This window comes from Eulemur rufifrons, chromosome 18 (genome assembly GCF_041146395.1).
Source record: "Eulemur rufifrons isolate Redbay chromosome 18, OSU_ERuf_1, whole genome shotgun sequence".
NCBI lineage: Eukaryota > Metazoa > Chordata > Mammalia > Primates > Lemuridae > Eulemur > Eulemur rufifrons.
The window spans coordinates 69,104,311-69,118,757 of NC_091000.1; the positions used below are offsets into that span (position 1 = coordinate 69,104,311).

Genomic DNA, 14,447 nt, shown 5'->3' on the forward strand with positions numbered 1-14,447 from the left:
TAGATGGGTCTTGCTCTGTCACCCAGGCTGGAGGGCAGTGGCTTGATCACAGGTCACTGCAGCCTAGAACTAAGTTGGGCTCAAGCAATCCTCCTGCCTCAGCCTCCTGAGTACCTGGGACTACAGGCATGCACCACCACCACACCTCGCTAATTTAAAAAAAATTTTGTTTGTAGATCCTCCTGCCTAGGCCTTTGAAAGTGCTGGGTTTACAGGTGTGAGCCACTGCCCGGCCTGATTTTTTCCTTACTGCATTCAGTCTGAGATACAATACCAAACTTGTATACAAAATATTTCTGATCACTGATCCCCTTTGCTCTTATAATTATAAAATTATATGTAAAACAGGTTAAAAACTACTGAATACACTCTTTTATAAGAATACATGTATTTCTCCTATAAGAAGTATCGAGATCTTTTATTTGGGAAGCAGTTAGATTGCAAATTAAAAATAGGTTTCAACTCTTTGGCATATTTCCAGGGTTCCCAACATCATAGCCAAGCTAAAAATGCCATGTTGTCTGAGTCTGACGTCCAGAAGTCAGTATTGCCCTGTGGTCAGTATTCTGCATTAGAGATCCCTGCAGTGAAAGCTGAATGAAAGATGAAGTGCAGTAATCCAGCATCTGTGTCAATAGGACAGACAATTTCTAGGGTTCTACAAAGGGCAATCAGAAAAGCTACCCTTTTCATTATTCTCCTAGCCTTTGATTCACAGCCCAGGGACTTCAGCCACTATGTCTACTTTCTTACCTCTCAGGGAGTGTTCAACTCAAATTGTATTTGGTTATTCTTCCCATTGTACCCTGAAACGTTGTATCTAAGATCATCAGTGACCATTCATGGCTAACCCAGTGTAACTTTGGTCCTTGTCTTTCCTGCTTGTCGGCCTCTGTTGTCACTGCTGGGCACTTTTTTCTTGACCTTCCCTCCTCTGCTGGCTTTCCTTCTACCTCACTGTCAGTGCTGCCTCCTTCTGCCGATCTCTGAAGGTTGGCACATCCTAAGATACCATTGCTGGCTCTCCTTTCTACTTTATGCATTTTCTGTGTCCATAGCTGTAGCTACTCTGCCCTTGTGAGCCCCAAAGCACTGTCTTCATCCCAGATGTGTTTCCTAAGCTCCTGACCCTTAATTCCAAATGCCTTGACATTTCTGTGTAGGTATTCCTTAGGCTTTTCCTACTCCACATGTCCAAAGATGAATTTGTCCTCCCACTCCCTTCTGTCATCTCTTCGTTTTTCCCTCTCCTAGTTCAGAGCAGCACCACAGTCCATTCGGGAGCCAAAGACAGAAATCTTGGAGTCATCCTCTTCTCCTCTTCCTACAGCCCTCATGTCTTCTCCAGCACGTTCTGTTGACTTTTCCCATTCCAATGGCTTTGGTAGCTGTGGCATTTCTGGTCCTCTACCTGTTCACATTGCCACCTGGTCCTGCTTGGGCTCATGAAGTCACCTCCTACGTGGTCTTTCTGCTGCTGGTCTCTTCCATTCATTTGCTGCCAGTGACTTCTGACTGGAAGGACCATCTGATCATGTCACTCTGTTGCTCAAACCTTGGTGACTGTCTCTTGCCTTGGGGAGAAGTGTAAGTTCCCCAGCATCCCAGGCCCTTTGTGACTAGCACTTTCCTGTCATGGCACCACATGCCTCTCACCTTCTGTGTGTGCCTTATAATCTAGCCATTTTGTACCGATAGTTTCTTGAACCGACCATATCTGCATTAGTCAGGGTTCTCTAGAGAAACAGAACCAGTAGGCTACACACACACACAAATATATACATATAGACAGAGAGAGATTTATTTTAAGGAATTGGCTCATGTGATTGTGGGGGCTGGCAAGTCTGAAAGTTGCAGGGCTGGAGACCTAGGGAAAAGTTGATGTTGCAGCTCCAGACCAAATGCCAGGCCGCCTGGAGGCAGAATTGCTTCTTTCTCTAGGGAAAGGCCCTTGAGTGGATGAAGCCCACCCACATTTGGGAGGGTAATCCATTTTACTTAAAGTCTACTGATTGAAATGTTAATCACATGTAAAAAATAACCTTTGTGGCAACATCTACACCAAATATCTGGGTACTGTGGCGTAGTAGCTAAGTTAACACATAAAACTAAGCATCACAACTTGGCTTACGTTTATCTCTGTCCAACTTGCCCCCACACCTACTGTGGTGCCCGCTGACTGCCTGGAAACCTGCCACTCAAACTCTACTCTCAGCCTGCCCTGACCTTCCTTGGCAGCGCGGCATTTCCTCTTTTTGTTCCTAATTGGCTTGTGATTACCTTTATTACAGTATTATTCCCTTGCTCTGAGTATTCTTAAATTGTCCTTCTTCCCTAACAGAATAAAAATGCCTCAAGGACCAAGCTTCTATTCTGTTCACATTCGCTATAGCTTAAGCACATGATGAATGCCTAATAATTGTGTAATGAGTCAATGAATGATTAGGCCAAAGGGTCTGAGAGGAGCACTGAGAATGGAAGCAGTTGAGGTGGAAAGCAGACGTTTTGGAGCCGCAGCACCCAGCACCGGGGTGTGATCTGTAATCCCCAGGGGAGTGTTTATAGATGCCAAGGGAAGTAGCTCTGCAGTCAGACTAAAGAGAGGATCAGAGTGAACCTCTGAAAAGCTCCACAACTCAATACCGGAGCATGCTTCTTACAGTGTGTGGTGGCCTGGGAAGTTGCAGCTCTAATACCGTGATTCTGCTGGAGTATGCAAAAGCTGTCACTTATCAAACTTCAGCGTTCTGGATGCTTCCTGCCAGTCACCTCCATACAAGGGAGTCCTGTCAGAAACATGTTGTCTGTTGTTTTTCGTTATCTTGGAGAATGCTTTAGGTGGAATTAACTGTATGATTTTAAAATTTCTTATTTAAGAAATCCCGTTTCTTTATGGCCCCTTCAACTTTCATTTTCTCTTTTTCTTCCTGCTGACCTGGCTGCCTCTTAAAGGGGCAGCACTGACTTTCCAGCTTGCCCGATGGGCAGTGGCTGCAGATTGGTGTCATCTTAATTCTGTTATACTGCATGGCACATTCTGAAAGTAACTGGGTTTTTTTTGTTTGTTTTATTTTTGGTTGGGATTATTATATGTGAATGAGAGTTTCTGATTCTTTATTCAAGTTGTAAAATTCACTGTGGTCACTTTGTTAAAATATTTTAGATGACACTTTTTAATAATGTAATATTGTATTTAAGGGAGCCTAATAGTATAATAAGATAAAATTCAGTTCAAGTCAAACAGATGGGTAAATCGTGACATTACAAATGAGAACTGGAAGCTAGGTGAAGCCAGGAATAAAGCTGAGAGGTAATCTTTGTCACAGTCCTGTATATCCTTTCTTAGAAGGCCACAGTTTTGTCTTTAAGCTTTATTGTCACCAACAAATAGAAGAAAATACAATTACAGTTTGCGTATCCCTCATCCGGAATGCTTGGGACCAGAAGTGTTTTGGATTTTCTTGGATTTTGGAATATTTGCATATACATAATGAGATATCTTGGGGATGGGACCGAAGTCTAAACATGAAATTCATTATGTTTCATATACACCTTGTATACATAGCGTGAAGGTAATTTTATATGGTATCTCTATTTTTAAGTTTTTTATTTTTAATTATTATGGGTACATACATAATAGTTGTATATCTTTATAGGGTACATGTGATGTTTTGATGCAGGCATCCAACGTCAGTGAATCAAATCAGGGTAGTTGGGATATCCATCACCTCAGGCATTTGATGTTTCTTTGTGCTAGGAACATTCCAGTTCCACTCATTTAGTTATTTTATTTTATTTCTTTTCTTTTTCTTTAAATTTCAGAATATTACAGGGGTACAAATGTTTTGGTCACATCTTTTAGTTATTTTAAAGTATACCCTACCTTATTGTTGATTATAGTCATTTTGTTGTGCTATCAAATATTTTTCATTCTATCTGACTAACTATATTTTTGCACCCATTAACCATGCCCACTTTGTTCCCCGCTTCCCCTCTACCCTTCTCATCCTCTGGTAACCATCATTCTACACTCTGTCTCCATGAGATCAGTTGTTTTTAATATTTAGCTGCTACATATGAGTGAGAACATGTGAGATTTGTCTTTTTGTGCTTAGACAGTATTTTTAAAGAATTTTGCACATGAAACAAAGTTTGTGTACATTGCACCATCAGAAAGCATAGGTGTCACTATCTCAGCTACCCGTGTGGACAGTCTGTGTTTGTTTGGCATCACCATCACTCCTGATTCTGAATTTATATGCTACTGATAAGCAATCATTTTCTTATACTTATTCACCTATGAGTACTTAGCAGTGAAAAATAAAACATACCATTAATACAGTGAAAAAATAACGTGTTCAGAGTAACTAAGCAGCACAGTGCGTTAGCAGAATACACATATCAGCTGCTAAACAACAGCAGCAACATTATCACTCTTACAGGTTGAGTATCCCTTATCCAAAATGCTTGAGACCCAGAGGTGTGGAATTTTCCACTTGTGGCACTCAAAAAGTTTTGGATTTTGGAGCATTTTGAATTTTGGATTTCATATTTCACATTAGGGATGCTCAGCCTATACTTAATTTATGGTATTTGAAGAAAACAAAAGTAACCAGGCTGCTTAGGAGCAATATTCATAATGCTGAAATCAGAGGGAATTTTTTTTTGAGTTCCCTGTTAAGTTGGTGCCAGAAGTGTGGTCTTTTGACTGGTATGGTACTTTGTTTGTTACCTGTCTGTGACAAAGTAGGTACAGAAAATGAGAGTAAGTTTAGAAGCTTTTGTAGCAAGTTGACATTCTTGAGACAGTCACAACTGATCATTTTTCTAGTAATTCCTCTTTAATTGTATTTTATAAAAGAACCAGTTCATGATGAATTAGATTTTAAAATGAGGATGACAACAACCACCGCTAGTTCTTTACCACAGACAGTTTGAGAAGCTCTAGTTTAGAGGATCCTGTGTAAAGTGATTGCTTAATTATATTCATACAGTACATTCCACGCTGTCTTCTCATTTAACATACTAGACTTGCCTAATGGCATGTTTGTCAGTGTGCTCTTCAGTTAAAGCAATTACTCAAGTTTCAGCTCTCAGATCATCTGGCTTTTACTTAGATTTTGCTTTACTTTCAAATTTTTACTTATTTTCTGAGTAGATAATAGATCACCTAATTTAAAACATAAAGATGCATATCAATGTTCAGGTGAGTCTTCCTCTCCTCCCTGCCCCCCTGCCCCCTTTTCCTCTTTTCGGAGGAGCCACCCATAGCCTGTTTCTTGTATTAGCTGTATTTCCGTGTCAAAGAGTGGATATACTGTATATCCTCCGGTTAATCCTCTGTGAGAACTTTTTGAGTTTTGAATAAATGTAATCTGGAGTCAGCTCTTCTGTGTTGCTGATTGAGCACAGAGCATTTTCTTTTGTTTAATCAGTTGTCTTTTTTATGTTTTTTTAATGTAAATTATGAGAAGAAAGAAAATACAGGCTTTTATGTTTACTGATTTAACACATTGGGGTGGAATGACAGACTGTGCAAGCTGATGAGGTCAACCAGGACAATTTGCCGTGTAAAAGGGCATCTCCCTTCTATATGGAGTTGGGTTCAAGGGTAGGTCTCAGGTTCTCTGTAAGTCTCCACTGCAGCAAATAGAAATATGGGCCCCGAGTTTGGCTCATAGAATATAGCTGTAATAATTTTAGCCTAGAAGATTTTTGATGTGGACATTACATTGTCTTGTCCATGAAATAATCTCAGCAGATACCCATAGAGCGTTTAATTTTGGGCAATTAAATTCTTGTTCATCTTCTGAGATACTTCCACAATGTAGCCTGGGTGTCTGAAGGCATGGACTTGTTACATAGGAGAGTTAGATATTCTCTTCAACAATTATGTTTTTAAATGTTTTAACTACATCCTTAAATGTCCTAATGACTATGATGATAAGTTAACAGGAGAAGTATGGCCAATAAAGCATGTTCAGAGATATAGAAAGAACAGCAAGCAGCATGGTGTGATACAAAGGACACAGGCTTTGGGTCAAATGTTGAGACCTTGTAGCCTTGAATAAACTTTACCCCCTGCAAACCTGTTTCACAACCTATAGAATGAGGATAATTAACATTTACTTGCAGGGTTGTTGGCACATACAGCATAGCGCTCAATAAATGGCATGGTATTTATAATTTGAAACACTTTAAAATATATACACATTAAAATATATAAAAGATTGAAAATTACAGATGTACATATTTAAATATAAAGAATTAATATTACATATTAAACAGTACGTACTTAATTGAAGAATTATCTTTGGGGAAGGATAAAAATTAACATAATGTTAGTGCTGTACTCTCTGAGGTAAATTTTACAGACGTGCTTATTTTCCATTGCAGGATGTGAAAGTATGGCATTATAGTGTATTTGCAAAAGCGAAGCATTAGTTTCTGGCAAAGACAGGCTCTTAATCCAAGAAACAATGTATGATCAAATACTTTATAATTCCCAAAGGATCTGATCGAACTGGTTTGACTTCATCTTTTACTTCCTGTGGGCAAAGATGTCTCTATTCCTTGTTTTTCTTCATTAAAACTAAGAAAGAGAGGGAATTTCTGCGGAGTTGAGGCACAGGGAAACATGAGATTTGTTTTTCTTGTTTCCTGCCTTCCTTTCCTTTAACCTGCTAATCTCCAGAGGTGGGTCCTGGGTATCTTTATTCAGCTGATTTCATCATAATGCCCGACTTTCTTCTCTTTCTTTTCCCTGATGTGTTCACTGCAGCTCTACAGATGTCATCAAAATGGCCTGACGGGGTCGAGATGGTGCGGTGGGGAAGCCAGTTAGGAAAGCCACCCCTCACAGACCATGGTGGACACCCGCTTGGCAAACCACTTCTCAGCTCCTTTGGAGTCTGAGAGCCTTGTTGTCAGTCACTTTGTCCTTCAAACACAGCCAGAATAATTTCAGAGTCCAAATTACCTTGGGTAAAATACTGCTTGGCTTTTTACTTTCCAGAGCAAAGCAAATTTTGTCTTTTCTCCTTTCAAAGAAGGTTGTGCAGGGCTGTTTCTTGGGAGGCTTTCACTCCGGTTAACTCAATCCATCCAGGGCCCTGCGAGGGCTGTCAGAGGAGTAGGAGGGGCACTCTTGCTTGTGTTAAGACGCTCTGAAAGTTCAGTTATTAACATTGAAAGACATTTTACTCACACTTGAAAAGCTGCAAGGATTAATGACAGCAGCCAAAACATATTGAGTGCCTATGTGTATCAGGCCCTGTGTGTGCTAAGATCTTTGCATGTTTAATCCTCACAAGGTACCATCACTTTATAAGCCATTTGCAACATTATTATAAGCATATTTTGATGTTTACTATTTAAAACAGGTTTGAGAGGCTTTTCTCCTATCTTGCCTCCTAACTTGCATAGTTCAAAAGCAAGTGAGTGAAATTATGTTTCTCCCTTAAAATTAAACAACAAACTTCAAATCTAAACTTCACCTAATATTGAAAATATTATGCTTTACTATATAAATATTATATTGTATTATAAAAATATTATAAGTATGTTTAAAATATACCACAGGTCTATGTTATGGGAGAACACAAGTAACAGCAAGAGAGCTCTTGAGGTGGCGGAGGTTAAGGTAAGGGGAAATAGGTCTCCAGAGAAGAGAAGGCAGGGGGAGGGGCGGTTTTCATAGTAGGGGGTTGGGGTCCTTGGTGAAGGGAAGAGGAAGGTCAGCCATGAGGAAGGGGAGGGTCAGGTGGGAGCGGACAATGCAGTGAGATTTGGACTTTAAGCCGAGTGTCCCAGCATGGGCTTCACAGAAACTGGCATCTAACGATCTCTGTCGCTCTACTGACTACTGCTAAGCTCCTTACCTGTTGCTTACCACAGGTGAGCTCTGAGCTCTGTCCACATGCCCCGTGCTCAGACCCAGTGAACAACTGAAGCCAGGAGCGGCCTCGGCCTCTGAGTCCATTGAGGGGAGGCTCCGACTAGGTGCGGTGGGGGCAGCGCTTGGGGCCTAGGGGCACAGCAGTGGCCAGGGGAGGTGTTCTGGAGCAGGTGACCACTGAATTCCATTGCTATGAGGAGCAGTAGCAATTAGCTGCAAAGGGGGCGGGCTGGGGTCCTGCGCAGCAGAGGCAACTGCACCAGGAGAGGCAGGTGAGAAACACGTGAGGTTCCTTCAGCCAATTAAAGCAGTTTGATGTATTTGGAGCATGTGTGAAGTGCAGTATGGAAGGGCCTCTCACAGAGGGATTTGAAGAATGATTCTGTTTTAAAGATGTACCTCATCCTTAGAAATAAAATGTTTATGTATGAGAATTTGCAGTTAAGCAGGTCTCAGTGAGCCAGGTTCTTTTTAAATTTTTAAACTCTTTTTGGCTCACAAACCCTTTTAACTAAAGCCTGGATCTTTCCCCCCAGAGAAGCGTGAATGCCTGCCAGCTATCACACAGGCTCATATGCATGGTCATTCAGGCTTACATACACACTCGTGCTCACCCATAGGCCCACATGCATGCTCACATACCTCCTTATAATCTTAGAGGTTCACAGGTCTTTTGAAGCACATGCCTGTTCCTCTGGTTAAGGTAAAATCTGTTTCATACTAACTCGAGCCAGTAGAGATCATGTTTTTGTTATAGGAATTATGAAATGAGATTGGCTGTTATTCTCTTTATAGAGTTAAAGAACATTGTGTACATATTTCTGAACCTTAAGTGTAATTAGAAATTAAAATTATTTCATTATATGAGTCTCTAAGCAGCATATATTGTCCCTTTTAAAAAAGCTTTTAATTCTAAATCTTTTAAATTTTATTTATATTCTGTCTTATCCCTTGAAATGATTCAAGATAGCTTTATGTATTAGTTTAAACTTTTTATTAAGGAAATTTTCAAATGTATACTAGAGTAGAAATCATAGTATAATGAACCCCCATGTACCTATGACCTAACTGCAATTATTACCATATAGCCAAATTTATTTCATATATAGGTCTATGTTTCCATGATCCCATCCCCAAGATTTTTATAATAAATTCTGGGCATCATATTATTTCAGCTGTGTTTATTAAAGTACATGTAAAGATATATATTGGTTCTCTTAAAAAATAACTACACTACCTTTACACTAAGTTAATAATAGTTCATTAATATTATCAGATACATATCAGTGTTCAGATTTCCCCAGTTGTCTCATAATTGTTTTTCATAATTAATTTGTTTGAATCAGGGTCCAAATAAGGTCCACATATTATAATTGGCTGATGTCACTTAAAGCTTGAATCCCCTCCTTCCCCCTGCCTCCTTTTTCTTCTTTCCTCCTTTCTTTCCTCTCTCCCCTGTCTCTGTCTCTTTCTTCCCCCTCCTCCTTTCTCTGTGTCTCTGTCTCTGTATGTGTGTGTCTCTCTCTACCTCCTCTTCCCCCATAATCAGGAAACTGGGCCATTTGCTGTGTCTTGTTTCTTCCATAGTCTGAATTTGACTGATTACATTCAGTGATGTTCTTTCATCCCTTCTTCTGTAGATCAGTATTTATATTTAAAGGCTTGATCAGGTTCAGTCTTGATTTTTGGTAGGGAGGGGCACAAAAGTAGTTCATAGTTGGTCTTATTATGTATTTACATTAAGAGGTCTGCGATATCTTATTTTTCTCTGTGTAATACCAACAACTCTTGAAGATCATTGTTACAATCTGTTATTTTGTTAGAAATTGCGAAGTGGTGATAATCTAATTCTGTATATCTTTCTTCAGTGATTAGCTGAAATGCTTTTAAAAGGAGAAGGTTGTAAATACAGTCGTCCCTTGGTATCCATAGAGGACCCCCTGCAGATACCAAAATCCACAGATGCTCAAGTTTCTGATATAAAATGACATAGTATTTGCATAACCTACACAAATCCTCCCATATACTTTAAATCATCTCTAAATTATTTATAATACCCAGTACAATGAAAATGCTGTAAATAGTTGTTACATTGTACTGTTTAGGGAATGATAACAAGAAAAAAAGTCTGTACGTATTCAGTACAGATACAACCATTATTTTTTTCCTGAATATTTTTGATCCTTGGTTGGTTGAATCCATAGATGTGGAACCCATGGATATTGAGGACTGACTGTTTTTGATTACTCTGAGGTATAGAAAGGCAAAATAAATGATCAGTTTTTTTGCATTCCAGTTTTTAATGACTTGGTTCCATGCCATCCTCCATTGGTGACCCCTTTTTAAAATATCATTATGAACTCACAGAATTAAATATTTTTGATGTGTTTCAGTCCATTGTACCTTTTTGACCCTCTATTTGTCCTAATCTGTGCCCCGGGGAATCTTTTCCATTTGGCCTCTGCATTCTTTTGATGTAGCTTTGTAGTCTTTGCTTCATTTCTGGTATGACAAGTTGATCCATGCGTTTTTCCTGCTCCAGATCTGGAATTGGCTCTTTTCCCAAGGAGTCCAAGGGCAGATTTATTTTAATTTTTAAAATCTTTAAATAAAAAATTAACACTGTACTTTATCATGATCTTTCTGCTAAAGTACTAATTTTGGTTGTTGCCTTGCAGCATGTAGCGAGCATTATCTTGTTCACCTTTTTATTTATCTATGAATATTTACCTATGAATAGTGGTAGTTTAGTCATTTTCCTCAGTTAAGGTTTAGTTCTAGCCCTCCTCATCCTTATTTTCATAATGACCCCACTGTGCTTTCATCTGGTCCTGTTGTCTCCTGATGTAGGTTAGTTTTCAAATGGCATGCTTTCTAGCTGCCTCCACACTGGAGCACTGCTCTAGAACCACTGTTGTGTTGTTCTGTTTTTACTCCACATGTGTCTGTTCCCCCTCCCCCACCCCTGCTCTATAGTAGAACTGTTTTGTGTATCTTTGTGACAAAATCAATTTGTATTTTATTTGCTTTCCTTTTTCAAAGTAAGTTCACATCAGATAACCCATTTAATTCCTACAACTGCTGTGTCAAGACCATTGGGTCTGTATTGTTATTTTCACTTTACCAGTGAAGAAAATTGAAACCCAAAGAGCTTAATGGGCCTAAGGTCCCACCGTTAGTAAATGACAGATTAATGAGCAGCTGGAATTAGAATTTAAAGCTGCAGAGTTGATGATGCTCCCACCCCCAACCATAAATCAAAGGACTCCTTGCAACATATTTTGAGGCATTCGAGTCAAGACAGTCTAAAAGGGCTTTCTTGAGTGATATTTGCCCCTTATGGTGAGCTTTTGCTTTGGATTATGGTTTTATATTTGTAATACTGTGTACAGAGATTGGCAGTGAGAGCCCACGCTCTCTTTATTGAGTTCTGAAATATTGGGACATAAAGAATGTATAGTAGGGGGTAGACTAAGATTCTTAAGTCACCGGAAGAGAGAGTAACCTTAAGGACCAGAAGTTAAGGGAAAGAATGACATGAACATACAGAAGAAATGATAAGAAAGGCGGTATTTTTCTTTTTAAAAATTTAAACAATGATTTTTTTAAAAAAATAGAATTAACTATTTGGAGAAAATAACTGCTCTTTTTACCTTTTAAGGGGGTGACAACGTGCTGTTATGGTCTATAGTCAGAATCCATATGGGCCCGCACAAGTACAAGATGATTGTACGGTTATTCTCAAGTAGTAAGGTTAGTGTTTTTAATTTGGTTTTTCAAAAAGTTAATATAGTTTTGATATAACTGAAAAAGGTGACAACTAAAAGAAAAAGAGTAGGCAGGCCCTTTCTAAAACAAAGGCTACCAAGGATGTTTTCTCTAGCAATTATGTTCTTCATAGTAACTTTATAGTTTTTATTCTCTTGCTAAACATGGGTTTGGGGTTATGTAATTTTCAGAGAATATGCACTGTTTAGGTGCAAATTTTAAGTGTGTCAGGAGTGTCCTGTAACTTGTATTATGATCTGTAAGTTGTTGTTCTTAAAATTTTGTCCTTTTGAATTTTGTTACTTTTTCCTGCCAGGCAAAATTCTTTGAAATGGTAGTCCTGCAGATTCTCACTGCTGAAGCAGTGTTTTTCTAAGTTTAGGTGGATTCTAAATTGTTAACATGTTTATATGCTTGCCTATTTAAGTCCTTGAGAAAGACCTTCTTGAACTCTGACTTTCGTAAGTAGAAAATAGCACTAGAGCCCTTTAAGGAGTTAGTTGAGATATTGCTATTTTTATAATTGAATCCATATGTTAAAAAATGTCCATGTTTGAGGTAGTATAATTTTCTTTATCACACCACAAAATATCACATCTAGGTGGCTTTTTAATGAATTGAATTACAGAGAAATGTAACACAGGTTCTAAATTGAAAACAAGTAGGTCCTATAACGTTAAAATTCCCCACACAAAAATGTTTAGCAATTGAATGAACTGTAATTCAAAAAGGATGGGTTAAATTATTACCAATTGTTGAAAGTTTAGTTAAATTTTAGGTGATTAAACTGGGAAAAGTGATAGGAAAGTTGTATTTTTGGAATGCTTATGCATTGTGTCTTACAAGAGTACTTAATTTTAGTTCCTACTTTGGCTTACCTAAAAGATTAGAATTGTAAACTTGGTAGTCATGTTTTCAAATCGAATAAATATTTCGTGGGAATTTAGAATTCTCTAGTAACTTTCTGGATTCATTTTCACTAATGTCTGTTTTCTGACCCTACAGCATAGATGATTTCCTCCCAACATGAAAAAAATCTTTTTCTTCCTGCCTTTTCTTCATGTCCTTTGGGAGTCCTAAAAAATTTCCTACTGCTTTTTTGAGGGGAGGGGTGTCACTACCAAAGATAGTGAGACTATTTGAGCATTTCAAATAGGTCTATTTATTTTAGCATCTTTTTTGTTTATTTTGAGCATCTTTTGACATAGGCTCTATTTAAAAAACATATAGGGCAGATATTTGTTGAACACCCACTATATTCAGGTAGATGCAAATTTAGTAAACAAAGCCCCAGATATCAAGTGCTTGTGTAAGGACATTGCATATACATCGCGAAAGACAATGTTCCTTTCACTTTTCTGGTGTGGTGGGGAAGGAAAGACACTATATACAAGTAAAGAGAGTTATTTTGAGTAGTTGCTAAGTGTCATGAGCCACATAAGGTGGCTATAGCATCTCTGGTGCTGTACCCAGACATGCAGGTTCAGAGGAGATGGCTCTGCCAGTGTTTTCTCTCTCTCTCTCTTCGTCTCCGCTCCCCTTCATTGAGGAAGGCTGGGTAAGCACATCTGGGATTTTGTTAGAAAACTTGGTAGTTAAACTCTGACCACTCCAGTTTTGTTTAATAATAGCTAAAATGTATTGAGCATTTACTGTGTGCCAGGCTAAGCGTTCTAAGTACTTTGTGTGCATTATTTCCTTTAATTCTTTTAACGGTGTGCTAAGGTAGGTGCAGAAACTGAGGCTCACGGAGATGACCTTGGCTGACTTGGCATGGTGGACCTGGGATGCTGACCCAGTATTCTGGTTCCACAGTTTGCATCCTCAAAATATACTCTGTGGAGAATAGGAAATATATTTTTGAAATATTCTATACAAAATTGTTAATTATAAAAAGAGGATCCAGGAACTAAATTGGTAACCTTCAAGTAGCTGGAAAACATATTTATATGAAGCTTCCTGTTTCTCTGTGGAATGATTGTCTTTTCACTAATTACGTACAACAGAATATGTCACCTTCATGCATGTTTAGGTGGTCTCGTTTACAGTTTACAAATCATTTCACATGTGTCAGCTAGGCTTGTGGGTCCTGGTGAATGAGCAGTGTGTGTTCCATCTTCCTTTGCCTGGCTGTGGTGGCAGCGCTGAGGTAGGCAGTGAGTCAGTGAGCCCCTTGTTTCATCTGAGGCAGCTGAAGAATCTACCTTAAGCCTTGCATTAAACCTCATGGTAAATCATGTGTTACGACCCCCAAGATAGATTTTCCTCCCAGGTTTTGTTTGTTTGGTTTTTTTTTTTTTTTTTTTTTTTTTGAGACAGAGTCTTACTCTGTTTCCTGGTCTAGAGTACTGTGGCGTCAGCCTAGCTCACAGCAACCTCAAACTCCTGGGCTCAAGCGATCCTCCTGCCTCAGCCTCTGGAGTAGCTGGGACTACAGGCATGCACCACCATGCCTGGCTAATTTTTTCTATATATTTTTAGTTGTCCAGCTAATTTCTATTTTTTTTTTTTAAGTAGAGACGGGGGTCTTGCTCTTGCTCTTTGTCAGGCTGGTCTCGAAATCCTGAGCTCAAATGATCCGCCCGCCTTGGCCTTCCAGAGTCCTAGAATTACAGACGTGAGCCACCGCGCCCGACCCCAGTTTTTAAATTGTTTCATCTTACCGTGTCCTTTTTTAGGACCACTTACTACCATTTCTAGAGCTTTTAATAAATGCACATGGTTGCTAATACTAAATATAAGTAATATAAGCAGTTTTCCTCAAATTCAGTCCTTGGAGAGT

General features: G+C 39.0%; 1 protein-coding gene across 2 annotated transcripts in view; it reads left to right on the forward strand.

Annotated features, from left to right (window-relative positions):
* GMDS (GDP-mannose 4,6-dehydratase) overlaps window positions 1-14,447 on the forward strand; it is a 602,981-nt gene that overhangs the window by 21,107 nt on the left and 567,427 nt on the right. Inside the window, exon 1 of one of the 2 annotated variants that reach the window (XM_069493188.1) lies at window positions 11,605-11,650. The exons of the other annotated variant lie outside the window; for it this stretch is intronic. Within the exon in view, the coding sequence (XP_069349289.1) occupies window positions 11,621-11,650 (30 nt within the window). The 5' untranslated portion in view covers window positions 11,605-11,620. Of the gene's footprint in view, window positions 1-11,604; window positions 11,651-14,447 lie in introns of those variants that run through there. 2 annotated transcript variants of the gene reach the window in all.